At 35.4% G+C, this 19801-nt stretch overlaps 1 protein-coding gene across 3 annotated transcripts in view; it reads left to right on the top strand.

Annotated features, from left to right (window-relative positions):
* Positions 1-19801, top strand: part of LOC143239403 (protein turtle-like) — a 666407-nt gene that overhangs the window by 36300 nt on the left and 610306 nt on the right. For all 3 annotated transcript variants that reach the window (XM_076480428.1, XM_076480425.1, XM_076480424.1), the window contains exon 5: positions 405-704. In XM_076480428.1, coding sequence (XP_076336543.1) covers positions 405-704 — 300 coding nt within the window. The remainder of the gene's footprint in view (positions 1-404; positions 705-19801) is intronic.

Below are 19801 nucleotides of genomic sequence, written 5' to 3'. Positions count from 1 at the left end.
AATTACAATTAATTAAAAAATAAAGGCCCTAGTGGCACAGCCGTATGTCTACATGCTTCCAACGCTAGAAATTGGGTTTCGATACCTGTGACGGGCAGAGCATAAATAACCCATTGTGTGGTTCTGTGCTTACCCTCAACCAAACAAATATAAAAAATAAAAACTGTTTTTTAATTGAAAATGTGATTGAAAGTTAAAACTCATAAGATGTTAATTTTAGCAGAAGAAACTATAAGTAGAATTGCTTTAAGGCTGTGATCTTTATGATTTCTAACTGTGATGAGTCTTGCACTATTGTTTTACAAGTTTAAAGAAAATATAAAGTTAAGGATATTTGATAACTACATATATTTGAAAGTTGGAAATCCCTTTCAGTTGATAAGTTTAAATTCTCTACCCGACAGATCCCCCAGATCCAGTCAATAACTGCACTGTTATCAATAGTACCAAATATGACTTAATCTTACATTGTTTACCGGGACACAATGGTGGCCTTCATCAGGACTTTTATCTGGAGGTTTACGACTCGAGAGACAGATCCCTTCAGATTAATATAACAAATGATACTGGGCCAGTCTTTCATCTAGCTACATTGTCTTCTGGACGAGAATTTATTCTGCTGGTATATAGTGCAAATTCCAAAGGACAAAGTGTACCAGTCCAAGTCATAGCGGAAATGCCAGTTGCTACCCATTGGAAGCAAGGTAAGTAAATTATTGATTTGAGCCTAATATATGATATTGGAGAGTATTAGAAATTAGACTAATAAGCCACAGAAAAGACATACCATGAAACTAAATTAACTAAAGTTGGAAAAGTGTATTCACAATATGCTAAAACATTAAAATCCTCAAAAATATAAATAATTTTCCTCCCATTATCAACGTTAAACAATTTATTTGCATACCAGTAATGTCTTTAGTTTACATTTAGTGATTTTTTTAAACAGATCATCCGAGGTACATGCTATATAACTCTCATCGAATGTTTTCAATGTGACATGTATAGCTGCTCTGTAACCCTAAACAGGGATGCTCAAGAGCTCCACGTGGATACGTTCACGAGCGGTAATCTTGAGAGTAATCAGGATTCTCATACATAATCCCATAACGAAAGTAACAAATCGAGTTCTATGTTACATTGTGAATTCTGAGGTTTGGAACTAGTAGGCGTAGCTTATTTTCGATGTTATCTTTCCATGTTATTAAAAGATAGCTTAAAATAATTTTTAATGAAGTGACACAAACATGTTTTGTACATTATGAAAAGTGTGTGTGATAAACTTTTTTAAAATCCCAAACGCTTCTGCACAACCATTTATGTGTAAGAGACATTCCAAGTTACATGGAGAATAGAACTCCGACTTGAGAATTATTTTGTGCATAAGTGAAGATATTGTTTTGTCTTTTTATTATTATTGAGAAGTAATTGTCATACGATATATTCCTATTATCTCTATTTACATATGTATGTGTATATAGACATAATGATGTACAAGTAATATCAAATAGTTAATTATTTCAGGTATAATAACTTTCCAAACACAATTTTAGTAAAATATCGTTTTGTCTGGTGTGTTTTTTTTGCTCCATCAGGTATTAAAATTAAAATTTTAATGGTGTAGGAAGTACACTTTCAGAGAAGGTAATAATGAAGCAGCTTTCAACTTAACTGACCTGAAAATCCCACACAGATAAAACCTGAAGTTGTTTGTGTTAATGTATAATCAAATGATATAGAATTTAGAGTTTTTTAGTGTATTTATCGACTGACAGATTGCGTTCTAGTCCTTGAAAGTAAATCGAGGTGGTTGTAAATATGTTATAATTTTATGTTTTAACAAAGAAGAATTTATGGTTCTAGCAACGCTTGTTAATATACTTGCATGGCAGTGTGATATTAACCATTTGTCAGCAAACAATGGTCACAAATTGATTTGTTCAAATCTTCCACTTTCATAACACCTGTAAGTTATTCATCAATTTTAGCATCAACAAATGTTTTGTTATTATAGATAGTTGTATATATAGAATTATTAAATAAAATCTTAATGACGATTTGTAGCGACAGGTGCTTAACAAGGCAGTTGGTAGTTAACTGAGTAAGTAATAAGAGGTTTATAATCCTGGATTATGTTTTAAGTCAGTTTCTGTAAATCACACAGTTTTAAATCTATTTCTTTATAAGGAATTTCATAACATTTGTTGTTTCTCCATTTTTAATTCCATTAGAAGACTTTAGAAACATGGCACTACATGGGCTTCGATATGCATATATACTGAATTAAGGATCGGTTTGGTTTATTTTGAATTTCGTGCAAAGTTACGCGAGGGCTATCTGCGCTAGCCTTCCCTAATTTAGCAGTGTAAGACTAGAGGGAAGGCAGCTAGTCATCACCACCCACCTTTTTACCAACGAATAGTGGGATTAACCGTAATCTTATAACGCCCCCACGGCTAAAAGGGTGAGCATGTTTGTGGCGACGGGATTTGAACCTGCAACTCTCATATTACCGAATTTATGAAACAACTACGAATATTAATGATATTATTTTTCTTGTTTCTATTAGATTAAATGTTCGTAGGTAAAACTATAGTCTTTACAAAAAAGGTGGTCAGAAACGGTTCAGCTGCATATAAGAAGAGACCGTTTTGTTCTTTGTCAAAATTACGAAACAAACTTTTGATTTTACCAAAATCCAACTTTTCTTCCCTAAGCCTAAATACAGAATGTATAACTTATACTGGACTGCCGTAAATAGTATTTCTACTTGGCAGCTGATTTGATGCACTCTAATATTAAGTGAGGAATTCATTTTGATAAGAATTAGATTTAGTAAACTTAAACTACTTTTAGTTTTGTTTTCTGTTCGTTAAGTCAGATCAAGATTAAATATGTAATATACTGCTCTAACATTTAAACTTTAATCGTTTATGATAATTTAGTTTACCTTATCTGTGCATGAAATACTATTAATGCTCTTTTCTGTTGGTTAAATCAGGTGAGGACTATTTAAGGTAAGTTAAGAGTTAAAAAAATGTAACGTATTTATTTCTTCATTAATGATTTATACTTGACCAGATAAATAGAAGTTTTGTGTCACTTCCTTGAAAGGTTATGTTTGATACTTAACACTACATGGAATATGTATGTTTATTTTGTACTGCAGATATACTTATAGTCAAGAAAGTTGATTGCAGAAAAAAAACTGTAAAAAGTCAGATTCTATTTGCTATATCAGTCATTAAGTATTCAGAGCTTAAAATAAAATATTCTTTTTTACTCTACAAGATAAGGATCTCACTGTAGGATTCCATTTAATATCCTGATAAGCTTTAAAGTGGAAATGTTTCTTCTAAATAATTAAATTTGCGACAGTTGAACTTACAGGAGCGGGGAATCTAACAAAAATATGTCATTTGTGGAGGATGTTTTTCTTCTAAATCCATGGTACCAGTGTGTGTGTGTGTTTCCTTATAGCAAAGCCACATCAGATCATCTGCTGAGTCTACCATGGTATGAACAACAGTAACAACTCCTTAACTCCATGAGTCACTATTGTGCTGATAGTCTTTCTTGTGAACCAAGGTTTATTGTTTATTGTAAAGCTCATCAAAATATTAAATTACATTTTTTATTTTATCTATTAAAAATCTTTTTAAACCCACAAAGGAGTACTGCTGATTTCTGGTGTGTACTTTCTGGTTTAGGGCTTTACGTTTGAAGAAAGAAATAATTAAATATTTTGTTTTTCTAAACACTGACTAATATAAAAAATAAAACCTAATGAAATAAAGTTTGTCGGTTTGAAAAATATTATACATAAATCTTTTACTAGACTCCACCCAGTAAGTGCCATAAAATAGCAAATAATGTATCAAATTCAAAATTAAATGTATAGTTTGAATTAGATAATATGTAAGGATGAACTGAAAGGTAGGTCTAATTATAAATATATCTTTAACATTTTGAGTGCCATAAAGATTATTTATTATAATCTGCAAATAGCACTACTACTACTACTGTTTTTATAACAGTAGATGTTAACATCTTCTAAATTGGTTATATAAACTTTTCGTATAGAACAGTTTAGTTAATAGAACGGGTGTTTTTCAAGAATTTTTGTGTCTGTCTTTGACCATAGGATGTAGTTTGGCCCCTCGTTTATAATTCATCCAAGGTCCGAAATTCCAAACGTTATTGTGTGTTGTTGTTTTTTTTTGGGGGGAGGGGCACTGACATAGCGCAAACCAGATAGTTTTGGATTCACAGATCGGCACGCTAACCATTGAGACACGCTTGTCCCAAAAGTTAACTCTTAAAAACTAGGGGGTAACTCAATAGAGCGCGCACCTCTGCCCAGTAGCATTGATCATATTTAGCCCTAAAAAATATGTCACTATATCTGTTGTTACCAACTAACAGAAATAAATAATATTCTACATATGTCCGCCAAGTTTCATCAAAATTCTATCATTTTTGTTTGAGTTATAAAACAAAAATAATATGAAAAATCGGTTCCCAAGTTGACAGATGGAGATTTTTTGTCGTGACCTAATCTTCACTCTCCAAGACTAATCACTTTTAACTTGAATCATAGTCTAAAATTTACACCAACTTTTGTTTAAATCCATTCAGTCGTTTTGTCCCTCTCTGATACAGCGGTAAGTATACGGATTTACAACTTTAAAATCAGGAGTTAGAGTTCTCTCAGTGGATTCAGCAGACAGTCCAACGTGGATTTGCTATAAGAAAACACATACACACACACATGGAGACATCTTGCTGACAAACACATATAGGGCTGAAAACATAACCATCGTCAACCTTTGGTAATGGAAGTTATAAAAATGCTACAGTTGTGCATTAAACGTATGTAACAAGTGTAATAAAAATACATCTCGGAACGGCTGGTATGGGTATTAACACTTCTTAACCTTAAGATAACCTAGGAAGATCAAAACGTTATTCTCTCCTTATCAATAAAAGTGTTAATACCCATACCAGCCGTTCTGAGACACATTTTTATTTCAAGTGGGTTTCTCGTCATCAAGAAGTGTGATAAAAGTTCGTATAATGAAGATAATAACAGTTAAATAAATGCCAAATTTATATAAACATCTTTTGGACTGTGCTAATACTGGATCCCGAAAACCAAATATTGACCTTGATAAATGTTAACATTTTTCTCGCTTCGGAAATCAACGTTTGAGGCTTTTTTTTAATGCACTAATTAATTATTATTAAAGGATGCGAAATAGAAACTTCATTCAATGTTTGTTGTTTTGACAATTTGTTCAGTTCGGACACGTTAACAGTTTATACTTTATCAGCTTCAGACTTATAATTCAACATTTTTTGTCTTTCTAATTCAGTTTTCAATACCCTTTACGATAAGCCATATTTGAATTGTATCTGTAAGGTACTAGCTTTTATAAGGATGTATTAAAATAAACTGAGTAAATTATATTAAGTTATGTTAGAGCATCTTCACATCGTTAGAATCCGTGTCGCCACTTCCAGATATGCAATTTCTGATGAATAGATAGTGTAACATTTGCCTTGCAGCGACATTTTTTCTGCAAAAGGTTCGATTGTAAGCCTGTCGAGTCCAAAGCATTCTATTCTTCCTGCTTTCTTTCCATGATCCGTCTAGTGTGCGAAGATATTTTTCAGTGATTATTTCAATAGTAAGACTGCATAGAAATTCATAGACAGTGATTGCACCCGGCGACTTGATCAAGATGTCTTCGTGTGAAATAGTATGAATATAATTTCCTTCTCCAGCTGCTACTGGTATGCGAAAGTTAAAAGGACATGTCGTGGAAACAACTTCTGTACACGTGACTCGAGTTGTTTTTCTGTCAGATATTCTTCCTGATTATGTTACATACTTGAAGCATGTGAATGGCTTTTGCTACTGACTTACCAAGCCTGAGATATCACCTCTTACACTTGTTTTTCAATGCAATTAAGCCTAAGAGATATCTCTGTCTTAGAAATTCTAAATCCCTGATCTGAACACATATCTATGATCTGAGTATGTGAATATTTTATTTCAGAAATGGTTGTTACATACCATCCCTCAAAGCAATCAGGTTTTGGTAGCATCGCACTACCAACAGAAGGATAGACAATGTCAAACTGTAGTTCCGCTGCGAGTTTATATTCGCTGTGCTGGTTACGTGACTGTTTTATTTCCATACTCAAATTAGTTCAAACATAACGTGTTTTGTTGTTTATATACCTCTAGATTGTTACCGCACGTTTCGCATATCCGTTCTTTAGTGGATGGTTCGTAAAATGAAAAACTACCAGTGTAAGACAGATAATTAATTTTGCGAGTGGCTCTCAACAGCTTGTTTTCTTAATTGATTTGTATCGAAATCTGGTTTGTAGCGACGGTAGTCAGCAGACAGTTTGTTGTGCCACTATAAGTAACAACTTAATAGTAAAGATAACAGTTGGTGTAAATAACTTACACATTACCATCAATAGAAGCAACATATCTGAAGTTCCTTGTAGAGTAGTGCTCATTTATATTCTTATTCAATCCTAGCTTTATTAATAATTTCAAATTATTAGTTAACACAAGGAAGAGGCCCTGAAAAAACATCTTGAACCTCATTATGAAGTGGTAAGTCCAACAAGTAAGGTCTTTTGATTAAAGGAACAAGAGGGAATTCTAAATAGCCGCGGCAGGATTAGAATAAATTAATCTATGAAATCATTTATTCCTTTATATTTGTTATATTTTTGTGCACCATCAATACCAAGTGTAGAGCGCGTGTATATTCGATTCCATTTTACTGCTCATTACGATCTTTACTAGCCTACCTTCAAGTTGAATTATTTTAGGAAAGATTAGAGTAACTTAATTTATGAGACCTTGGGCGTGGTTGAATACGTCAGTAGAAATGGTTTGACCTACTGAATTCAAACTTTAGTTAGATCTCAAACCAGTCAGGAAATGGGGGATCTATGAGCTAAAAGTTTGTATTAAAAAACTAACAAAAATAGCCATTTTAGAAGTCACTATACTGCGGCCGAAAAATTGAAAATTGATGTACATCGTTACGGGCTAGTGCACACTTCGTCAGATAAAGTAGCTGATTAATACAGGACAGAATTAGAAAGACCGTATTTGAATATAGTACAAAGTATATTTTACGAGTTCTTGTCACAATATGACGAAACGATACGAAAATTACTCAATTAACACTGGGCCAGTTAAAACATTTTTAAATCAAGCTTTATTAATTTCATCATAGCTGACGCATATGGAAAGAGTCATGGATCTTAAAAACACCTATAAATATTTTAGGGGCTACTTTCTTACATTTTTTTCTTCCTTCTTAAAAAATAAAAAATAATTGTGTTTCTTGCTAACTAATTTTAGAGCAAACAAATATTTAAACTAAATGTAGTATAGTAGTTCATATTTAGTTTCGTGTTTATATAATTATTGTACCCCTGTATGGCAGCTGTATGTTTACGGACCTGCAATACTAAAATCCGGCACTTTATTTCGTGCAGTGAAAAATTGCAGATAGCCCAATGTGGCTTTGCTCCAGAACATTCATATCCACAATAAATTATTTATATATTTATCATACAAAATGTGTATAATAACTCGCATGTAACCTAAAACCAGGTTTTTATTGTAATAACGACATTGAATCATTGTGTGATACAACTAGTTTTTTATAGTCCTATAGTTTCTTTATTTTACAATGTACAGTTTTATTCTATATTTCCATCTATCTGAACAGAGAAGAACACATAAATTTACTATAAACAATAATTTTAATGTGATGCGCTGATAATTATAACAGTTGACGTCATTATTACCATAAGTGCATCAAAATTAACAAAAACTATTCTGAATACAGACACTTCACTTTAGAAGTAAATCTATTCTGATAATAGTTTCTTTTTAAGTGTATTCAACACTTATACTGGATAACACTTTCTTTGGTGAAATATTTAATGGAGACTTTTTTGTTTTATAACAAATTTTTGTGTTCCATTTTCATTTAAAGTGTTATATACTGAAGCAAGACTTTGTTCTCAAACCCAATAACACACTGACATGAACTTTTAACAACTTTCCCATTTTTGTACAAAACCAATTTAACAAACTATGTCAGACCCAAAGTCATCTTTGGAAGAATATGTGTTTTATAGAATTTGTTGGAAGCAGTGTAAGCTATATAAAACGTTATCCAACAACATATTGCAGCCCTTTGGATGGGCTGCTCTGTACCTACTTAAACCAGTTTTTTTTTTTTGCCGCTTTAAGCTACATTTAGAAAACGTTTTCAAACAGAGAAAGTTAAAGGATGTATTAGTTGGCCAAGAAGTTAGACTTTTACAACCGAGCATGCTCACCAAAGCTTGGTTTTAAATTTGTTTACAACCTTTTGAATAATTCCTAGTGGTTGAAAATTATCATTTTTATCCTAAGCTTAATGTTTGAGAGAGAAAACATATTTATATAGCCTTGATGTTTTGTAAATGGTAAGTGAAGATAACTGATGTTCTGTAAGTGTAAGACGAGTTTGTATTTTTTTTTTGCGTTGTTTTTCCAACAGATTTCCGGTTTTGTTTAGAATATCCTGTGTATTCTCCCGACTGGAGATAAACTCGCAGAAACTGAATTCGTTGTATTCCCTACTATTTATTCGCAATCTCGAAAACTGTGATTTTTAAATGTTATGTTTTGTGTGAAATGAGTGGTTTCGATATGTTTTGTGAAAACTGTGTGATTTCGAGATGTTATGTTTTGTATGAGATAGATGATTTCGGGTGTTATTATCTTTGACGATCTTAGTGACTAGATGTGAAATATAAGGAATTATATGTGTTGATGGATTTATACTTTACATCCACGTTAATTTGTGGCAGCTGACAGATAAGCATGTAAAGAAATAGAAATAATGTGTCAGATGTGATGAATACAAGTAAGAGAAGAATGAATTAACATTATGTATGAAACGTCTTAGATCGAACTCTGTGCCAGTGGAAATTTCTACTACATCATCGATGTATCTCTTATAAACAAGGTGTAATGGATTATGACACTGAATAAACATGTGTTACTCGACGTAATGGGTTACGACACTGAATAAACATGTGTTCTTCGACGTAATGGGTTATGACAATGAATCAACCTGTGTTCCTCGACGTAATGGTTTATGACACTGAATAAACATGTGTTCCTCGACGTAATGGTTTATGACACTGAATAAACATGTGTTCCTCGATGTAATGGGTTATGACACTCAATAAACGTGTTCCTCGACCTAATGGGTTATGACACTCAATAAACGTGTTCCTCGACGTAATGGGTTATGACACTGAATAAACATGTGTTCCTCGACGTAATGGGTTATGACACTGAATAAACATGTGTTCCTCGACGTAATGGGTTATGACACTGAATAAACATGTGTTTCTCGACGTAATGGGTTATGACACTAAATAAACATGTGTTCCTCGACGTAATGGGTTATGACACTGAATAAACATGTGTTCCTCGACGTAATGGGTTATGACACTAAATAAACATGTGTTCCTCGACGTAATCGGTTATGACACTGAATAATCATGTGTTCCTCGACGTAATGGGTTATGACACTGAATAAACATGTGTTCTTCGACGTAATGGGTTATGACACTGAATAAACATGTGTTCCTCGACGTAATGGTTTATGACACTGAATAAACATGTGTTCCTCGACGTAATGGTTTATGACACTGAATAAACATGTGTTCCTCGACGTAATAGGTTATGACACTAAATAAACGTGTGTTCCTCGACGTAATGGGTTATGACACTGAATAAACATATGTTCCTCGACGTAATGGGTTATGACACTAAATAAACATGTGTTCCTCGACGTAATGGGTTATGACACTGAATAAACATGTGTTCCTCGACGTAATGGGTTATGACACTAAATAAACGTGTTCCTCGACGTAATGGGTTATGACACAAAATAAACATGTGTTCCTCGACATAATGGGTTATGACACTGAATAAACATGTGTTTCTCGACGTAATGGGTTATGACACTAAATAAACATGTGTTCCTCGACGTAATGGGTTATGACACTGAATAAACGTGTTCCTCGACGTAATGGGTTATGACACTGAATAAGCATGTGTTCCTCGACCTAATGGGTTATGACACTGAATAAACATGTGTTCCTCGACGTAATTGGTTATGACACTAAATAAACATGTGTTCCTCGACGTAATGGGTTATGACACTAAATAAACATGTGTTCCTCGACGTAATGGGTTATGACACTGAATAAACATGTGTTCCTCGACGTAATGGGTTATGACACTGAATAAACATGTGTTCCTCGACGTAATGGGTTATGACACTAAATAAACATGTGTTCCTCGACGTAATGGGTTATGACACTGAATAAACATGTGTTCCTCGACGTAATGGGTTATGACACTGAATAAACATGTTTTCCTCGACGTAATGGGTTATGACACTGAATAAGCATGTGTTCCTCGACGTAATGGGTTATGACACTAAATAAACGTGTTCCTCGACCTAATGGGTTATGACACTCAATAAACGTGTTCCTCGACGTAATGGGTTATGACACTGAATGAACATGTGTTCCTCGACGTAATGGGTTATGACACTGAATAAACATGTGTTCCTCGACGTAATGGGTTATGACACTGAATAAACATGTGTTTCTCGACGTAATGGGTTATGACACTAAATAAACATGTGTTCCTCGACGTAATCGGTTATGACACTGAATAAACATGTGTTCCTCGACTTAATGGTTTATGACACTGAATAAACATGTGTTCCTCGACGTAATAGGTTATGACACTGAATAAACATGTGTTCCTCGACGTAATAGGTTATGACACTAAATAAACATGTGTTCCTTGACGTAATGGGTTATGACACTAAATAAACATGTGTTCCTCGACGTAATGGGTTATGACACTAAATAAACATGTGTTCCTCGACGTAATGGGTTATGACACTGAATAAACATGTGTTCCTCGACGTAATGGGTTATGACACTGAATAAACATGTGTTCCTCGACGTAATGGGTTATGACACTGAATGAACATGTGTTCCTCGACGTAATGGGTTATGACACTGAATAAACATGTTTTCCTCGACGTAATGGGTTATGACACTGAATAAACATGTGTTCCTCGACGTAATGGGTTACGACACTGAATAAACATGTGTTATTCGACGTAATGGGTTATGACACTGAATCAACATGTGTTCCTCGACGTAATGGGTTATGACACTAAATAAACATGTGTTCCTCGACGTAATGGGTTATGACACTGAATAAACATGTGTTCCTCGATGTAATGGGTTATGACACTGAATAAACATGTGTTCCTCGACGTAATGGTTTATGACACTGAATGAACATGTGTTCCTCGACGTAATGGGTTATGACACAAAATAAACATGTGTTTCTCGACGTAATGGGTTATGACACTAAATAAACATGTGTTCCTCGACGTAATGGGTTATGACACTGAATAAACGTGTTCCTCGACGTAATGGGTTATGACACTGAATAAACATGTGTTCCTCGACCTAAAGGGTTATGACACTGAATAAACATGTGTTCCTCGACGTAATGGGTTATGACACTCAATAAACGTGTTCCTCGACCTAATGGGTTATGACACTCAATAAACGTGTTCCTCGACGTAATGGGTTATCACACTGAATAAACATGTGTTCCTCGACGTAATGGGTTATGACACTGAATAAACATGTGTTTCTCGACGTAATGGGTTATGACACTAAATAAACATGTGTTCCTCGACGTAATGGGTTATGACACTGAATAAACATGTGTTCCTCGACTTAATGGTTTATGACACTGAATAAACATGTGTTCCTCGACGTAATAGGTTATGACACTAAATAAACATGTGTTCCTCGACGTAATGGGTTATGACACTAAATAAACATGTGTTCCTCGACGTAATGGGTTATGACACTAAATAAACATGTGTTCCTCGACGTAATGGGTTATGACACTGAATAAACATGTGTTCCTCGACGTAATAGATTATGACACTGAATAAACATGTGTTCCTCGACGTAATGGGTTATGACACTGAATAAACATGTGTTCCTCGACGTAATGGGTTATGACACTAAATAAACATGTGTTCCTCGACGTAATCGGTTATGACACTGAATAATCATGTGTTCCTCGACGTAATGGGTTATGACACTGAATAAACATGTGTTTTTCGACCCAATGGGTTATGACACTGAATAAACATGTGTTCCTCGACGTAATGGTTTATGACACTGAATAAACATGTGTTCCTCGACGTAATGGGTTATGACACTGAATAAACATGTGTTCCTCGACGTAATAGGTTATGACACTAAATAAACGTGTGTTCCTCGACGTAATGGGTTATGACACTGAATAAACATATGTTCCTCGACGTAATGGGTTATGACACTAAATAAACATGTGTTCCTCGACGTAATGGTTTATGACACTAAATAAACATGTGTTCCTCGACGTAATGGGTTATGACACTAAATAAACGTGTTCCTCGACGTAATGTGTTATGACACAAAATAAACATGTGTTCCTCGACGTAATGGGTTATGACACTGAATAAACATGTTTTCCTCGACGTAATGGGTTATGACACTGAATAAACATGTGTTCCTCGACGTAATGGGTTACGACACTGAATAAACATGTGTTCTTCGACGTAATGGGTTATGACACTGAATCAACATGTGTTCCTCGACGTAATGGGTTATGACACTGAATAAACATGTGTTCCTCGACGTAATGGATTATGACACTGAATAAACACGTGTTCCTCGACGTAATGGGTTATGACACTGAATAAACATGTGTTCCTCGACGTAATGGGTTATGACACTGAATAAACATGTGTTTCTCGACGTAATGGGTTATGACACTAAATAAACATGTGTTCCTCGACGTAATGGGTTATGACACAGAATAAACGTGTTCCTCGACGTAATGGGTTATGACACTGAATAAACATGTGTTCCTCGACCTAATGGGTTATGACACTGAATAAACATGTGTTCCTCGACGTAATAAGTTATGACACTAAATAAACATGTGTTCCTCGACATAATGGGTTATGACACTGAATAAACATGTGTTCCTCGACGTAATGGGTTATGACACTGAATAAACATGTGTTCCTCGACGTAATGGGTTATGACACTAAATAAACATGTGTTCCTCGACGTAATGGGTTATGACACTGAATAAACATGTGTTCCTCGACGTAATGGGTTATGACACTGAATAAACATGTGTTCCTCGACGTAATGGGTTATGACACTGAATAAGCATGTGTTCCTCGACGTAATGGGTTATGACTCTAAATAAGCATGTGTTCCTCGACGTAATGGGTTATGACACTGAATAAACATGTGTTTCTCGATGTAATGGGTTATGACACTCAATAAACGTGTTACTCGACCTAATGGGTTATGACACTAAATAAACATGTGTTTCTCGACGTAATGGGTTATGACACTAAATAAACATGTGTTCTTCGACGTAATGGGTTATGACACTGAATAAACATGTGTTTCTCGACGTAATGGGTTATGACACTAAATAAACATGTGTTTTCGACGTAATGGGTTATGACACTGAATAAACATGTGTTCCTCGACTTAATGGTTTATGACACTGAATAAACATGTGTTCCTCGACGTAATAGGTTATGACACTAAATAAACATGTGTTCCTCGACGTAATAGGTTATGACACTAAATAAACATGTGTTCCTCGACGTAATGGGTTATGAAACTAAATAAACATGTGTTCCTCGACGTAATGGGTTATGACACTAAATAAACATGTGTTCCTCGACGTAATGGGTTATGACACTGAATAAACATGTGTTCCTCGACGTAATGGATTATGACACTGAATAAACATGTGTTCCTCGACGTAATGGGTTATGACACTGAATAAACATGTGTTCCTCGACGTAATGGGTTATGACACTGAATGAACATGTGTTCCTCGACGTAATGGGTTATGACACTGAATAAACATGTTTTCCTCGACGTAATGGGCTTTGACACTGAATAAACATGTGTTTCTCGACGTAATGGGTTATGACACTAAATAAACATGTGTTCCTCGACGTAATGGGTTATGACACTGAATAAACATGTGTTCCTCGACTTAATGGTTTATGACACTGAATAAACATGTGTTCCTCGACGTAATAGGTTATGACACTGAATAAACATGTGTTCCTCGACGTAATAGGTTATGACACTAAATAAAAATGTGTTCCTCGACGTAATGGGTTATGACACTAAATAAACATGTGTTCCTCGATGTAATGGGTTATGACACTAAATAAACATGTGTTCCTCGACGTAATGGGTTATGACACTGAATAAACATGTGTTCCTCGACGTAATGGATTATGACACTGAATAAACGTGTGTTCCTCGACGTAATGGGTTATGACACTGAATAAACATGTGTTCCTCGACGTAATGGGTTATGACACTAAATAAACATATGTTCCTCGACGTAATGGGTTATGACACTGAATAAACATGTGTTCCTCGACGTAATGGGTTATGACACTGAATAAACATGTGTTCCTCGACGTTATGGGTTATGACACTAAATAAACATGTGTTCCTCGACGTAATGGGTTATGACACTAAATAAACATGTGTTCCTCGACGTAATGGGTTATGACACTAAATAAACAGGTGTTCCTCGACGTAATGGGTTATGACACTAAATAAACGTGTTCCTCGACGTAATGGGTTATGACACAAAATAAACATGTGTTCCTCGACGTAATGGGTTATGACACTGAATAAACATGTGTTTCTCGACGTAATGGGTTATGACACTAAATAAACGTGTTCCTCGACGTAATGGGTTATGACACTAAATAAACATGTGTTCATCGACGTAATGGGTTATGACATTAAATAAACATGTGTTCCTCGACGTAATGGGTTATGACACTGAATAAACATGTGTTCCTCGACGTAATGGATTATGACACTGAATAAACATGTGTTCCTCGACGTTATGGGTTATGACACTGAATAAACATGTGTTCCTCGACGTAATGGGTTATGACACTGAATAAACATGTGTTCCTCGACGTAATGGGTTATGACACTGAATGAACATGTGTTCCTCGACGTAATGGGTTATGACACTGAATAAACATGTTTTCCTCGACGTAATGGGTTATGACACTGAATAAACATGTGTTTCTCGACGTAATGGGTTATGACACTAAATAAACATGTGTTCCTCGACCTAATGGGTTATGACACTGAATAAACATGTGTTCCTCGACGTAATAAGTTATGACACTAAATAAACATGTGTTCCTCGACATAATGGGTTATGACACTGAATAAACATGTGTTCCTCGACGTAATGGGTTATGACACTGAATAAACATGTGTTCCTCGACGTAATGGGTTATGACACTAAATAAACATGTGTTCCTCGACGTAATGGGTTATGACACTGAATAAACATGTGTTCCTCGACGTAATGGGTTATGACACTGAATAAACATGTGTTCCTCGACGTAATGGGTTATGACACTGAATAAGCATGTGTTCCTCGACGTAATGGGTTATGACTCTAAATAAGCATGTGTTCCTCGACGTAATGGGTTATGACACTGAATAAACATGTGTTCCTCGATGTAATGGGTTATGACACTCAATAAACGTGTTACTCGACCTAATGGGTTATGACACTAAATAAACATGTGTTTCTCGACGTAATGGGTTATGACACTAAATAAACATGTGTTCTTCGACGTAATGGGTTATGACACTGAATAAACATGTGTTTCTCGACGTAATGGGTTATGACACTAAATAAACATGTGTTTTTCGACGTAATGGGTTATGACACTGAATAAACATGTGTTCCTCGACTTAATGGTTTATGACACTGAATAAACATGTGTTCCTCGACGTAATAGGTTATGACACTAAATAAACATGTGTTCCTCGACGTAATAGGTTATGACACTAAATAAACATGTGTTCCTCGACGTAATGGGTTATGAAACTAAATAAACATGTGTTCCTCGACGTAATGGGTTATGACACTAAATAAACATGTGTTCCTCGACGTAATGGGTTATGACACTGAATAAACATGTGTTCCTCGACGTAATGGATTATGACACTGAATAAACATGTGTTCCTCGACGTAATGGGTTATGACACTGAATAAACATGTGTTCCTCGACGTAATGGGTTATGACACTGAATGAACATGTGTTCCTCGACGTAATGGGTTATGACACTGAATAAACATGTTTTCCTCGACGTAATGGGTTATGACACTGAATAAACATGTGTTTCTCGACGTAATGGGTTATGACACTAAATAAACATGTGTTCCTCGACGTAATGGGTTATGACACTGAATAAACATGTGTTCCTCGACTTAATGGTTTATGACACTGAATAAACATGTGTTCCTCGACGTAATAGGTTATGACACTGAATAAACATGTGTTCCTCGACGTAATAGGTTATGACACTAAATAAAAATGTGTTCCTCGACGTAATGGGTTATGACACTAAATAAACATGTGTTCCTCGATGTAATGGGTTATGACACTAAATAAACATGTGTTCCTCGACGTAATGGGTTATGACACTGAATAAACATGTGTTCCTCGACGTAATGGATTATGACACTGAATAAACGTGTGTTCCTCGACGTAATGGGTTATGACACTGAATAAACATGTGTTCCTCGACGTAATGGGTTATGACACTAAATAAACATATGTTCCTCGACGTAATGGGTTATGACACTGAATAAACATGTGTTCCTCGACGTAATGGGTTATGACACTGAATAAACATGTGTTCCTCGACGTTATGGGTTATGACACTAAATAAACATGTGTTCCTCGACGTAATGGGTTATGACACTAAATAAACATGTGTTCCTCGACGTAATGGGTTATGACACTAAATAAACAGGTGTTCCTCGACGTAATGGGTTATGACACTAAATAAACATGTGTTCCTCGACGTAATGGGTTATGACACTAAATAAACATGTGTTCCTCGACGTAATGGGTTATGACACTAAATAAACAGGTGTTCCTCGACGTAATGGGTTATGACACTAAATAAACGTGTTCCTCGACGTAATGGGTTATGACACAAAATAAACATGTGTTCCTCGACGTAATGGGTTATGACACTGAATAAACATGTGTTTCTCGACGTAATGGGTTATGACACTAAATAAACGTGTTCCTCGACGTAATGGGTTATGACACTAAATAAACATGTGTTCATCGACGTAATGGGTTATGACATTAAATAAACATGTGTTCCTCGACGTAATGGGTTATGACACTGAATAAACATGTGTTCCTCGACGTAATGGATTATGACACTGAATAAACATGTGTTCCTCGACGTTATGGGTTATGACACTGAATAAACATGTGTTCCTCGACGTAATGGGTTATGACACTGAATAAACATGTGTTCCTCGACGTAATGGGTTATGACACTGAATAAACATGTGTTCCTCGACGTAATGGGTTATGACACTGAATAAACATGTTTTCCTCGACGTAATGGGTTATGACACTGAATAAACATGTGTTTCTCGACGTAATGGGTTATGACACTAAATAAACATGTGTTCCTCGACGTAATGGGTTATGACACTGAATAAACATGTGTTCCTCGACTTAATGGTTTATGACACTGAATAAACATGTGTTCCTCGACGTAATAGGTTATGACACTGAATAAACATGTGTTCCTCGACGTAATAGGTTATGACACTAAATAAAAATGTGTTCCTCGACGTAATGGGTTATGACACTAAATAAACATGTGTTCCTCGATGTAATGGGTTATGACACTAAATAAACATGTGTTCCTCGACGTAATGGGTTATGACACTGAATAAACATGTGTTCCTCGACGTAATGGATTATGACACTGAATAAACGTGTGTTCCTCGACGTAATGGGTTATGACACTGAATAAACATGTGTTCCTCGACGTAATGGGTTATGACACAAAATAAACATGTGTTCCTCGACGTAATGGGTTATGACACTGAATAAACATGTGTTTCTCGACGTAATGGGTTATGACACTAAATAAACGTGTTCCTCGATGTAATGGGTTATGACACTTAATAAACATGTGTTCATCGACGTAATGGGTTATGACATTAAATAAACATGTGTTCCTCGACGTAATGGGTTATGACACTGAATAAACATGTGTTCCTCGACGTAATGGATTATGACACTGAATAAACATGTGTTCCTCGACGTTATGGGTTATGACACTGAATAAACATGTGTTCCTCGACGTAATGGGTTATGACACTGAATAAACATGTGTTCCTCGACGTAATGAGTTATGACACTAAATAAACGTGTTCCTCGACGTAATAGGTTATGACACTAAATAAACATGTGTTCCTCGACTTAATGGGTTATGACACTACATAAACATGTGTTCCTCGACGTAATGGGTTATGACACTGAATAAACATGTGTTCCTCAACGTAATGGGTTATGACACTGAATAAACATGTGTTCCTTGACGTAATGGGTTATGACACTGAATAAACATGTGTTCCTCGGCGTAATGGGTTATGACACTGAATTAACATGTGTTCCTCGACGTAATGGGTTATGACACTAAATAAACATGTGTTCCTCGACGTAATAGGTTATGACACTAAATAAACATGTGTTCCTCGACGTAATGGGTTATGACACTAAATAAACATGTGTTCCTCGACGTAATGGGTTATGACACTGAATAAACATGTGTTCCTCGACGTAATGGTTTATGACACTGAATAAACATGTGTTCCTCGACGTAATAGGTTATGACAGTAAATAAACATGTGTTCCTTGACGTAATGGGTTATGACACTAACTAAACATGTGTTCATCGACGTAATGGGTTATGACACTAAATAAACATGTGTTCTTCGACGTAATCAACGAAAAAGAGTGATAATGTTCTATTTTTCACCCAGAGTTACACAATAATGTTCATGTTCTATTTTTCACTCAGAGTTACACAGGAAATTTGTTGGAAAATATGTTAATGGAAATAAAACCAACACACTTTAGGACTACAAGAGTGAGTTAATTTGTTTTTTTTTTAATTTCGTGCGAAGCTACAAGTCGCCTTTCTGCGTTAGCCGTCCTAATTTAGCAGTGTAAGACTAGAAGTAAGGCAGCTAATCATTTCCACCTCCACCCACCGCCAAATTTTGGGCGCTACTCTTTTATCAACGAATAACGAGATTAACCGTAACATTATATCGCCCCCACGGCTGAAAGGGCAAGTATATTTGGTGTGACGCGGATTCGAAACCGCGACTCTCGAATTACGAGTCGATCGCCTTAACCACCTGGACATGCCGGGCCTGTTGTCTTGTGTTGTCACTAGGGCTCTTATCGTGTGACTTGATTTAAATTGAAGTATAAATTCAAATGTTAATATTATCATTATAACTGTGTGTTATACAAAGTGGCAACCTTCGCCTGAAAAAGAACGCTATCCGGAAACGTTGTATGATCAGATTTGTAGAAATGACTATTTTCTAGTTTACTATACTTTTGATGGGTTTTTTTCAACAACTTAATCTAAGATATTTTAATTATCGCATTATTTACATTATAAACACTTAAACTAATAAACCACTTCACATTTTGTCACA

This window comes from Tachypleus tridentatus, chromosome 13, assembly GCF_004210375.1.
Source record: "Tachypleus tridentatus isolate NWPU-2018 chromosome 13, ASM421037v1, whole genome shotgun sequence".
Lineage (NCBI taxonomy): Eukaryota > Metazoa > Arthropoda > Merostomata > Xiphosura > Limulidae > Tachypleus > Tachypleus tridentatus.
The sequence above is the reverse complement of the archived record's forward strand: the minus strand, read 5'-3'. Positions and strand labels throughout refer to the sequence as shown.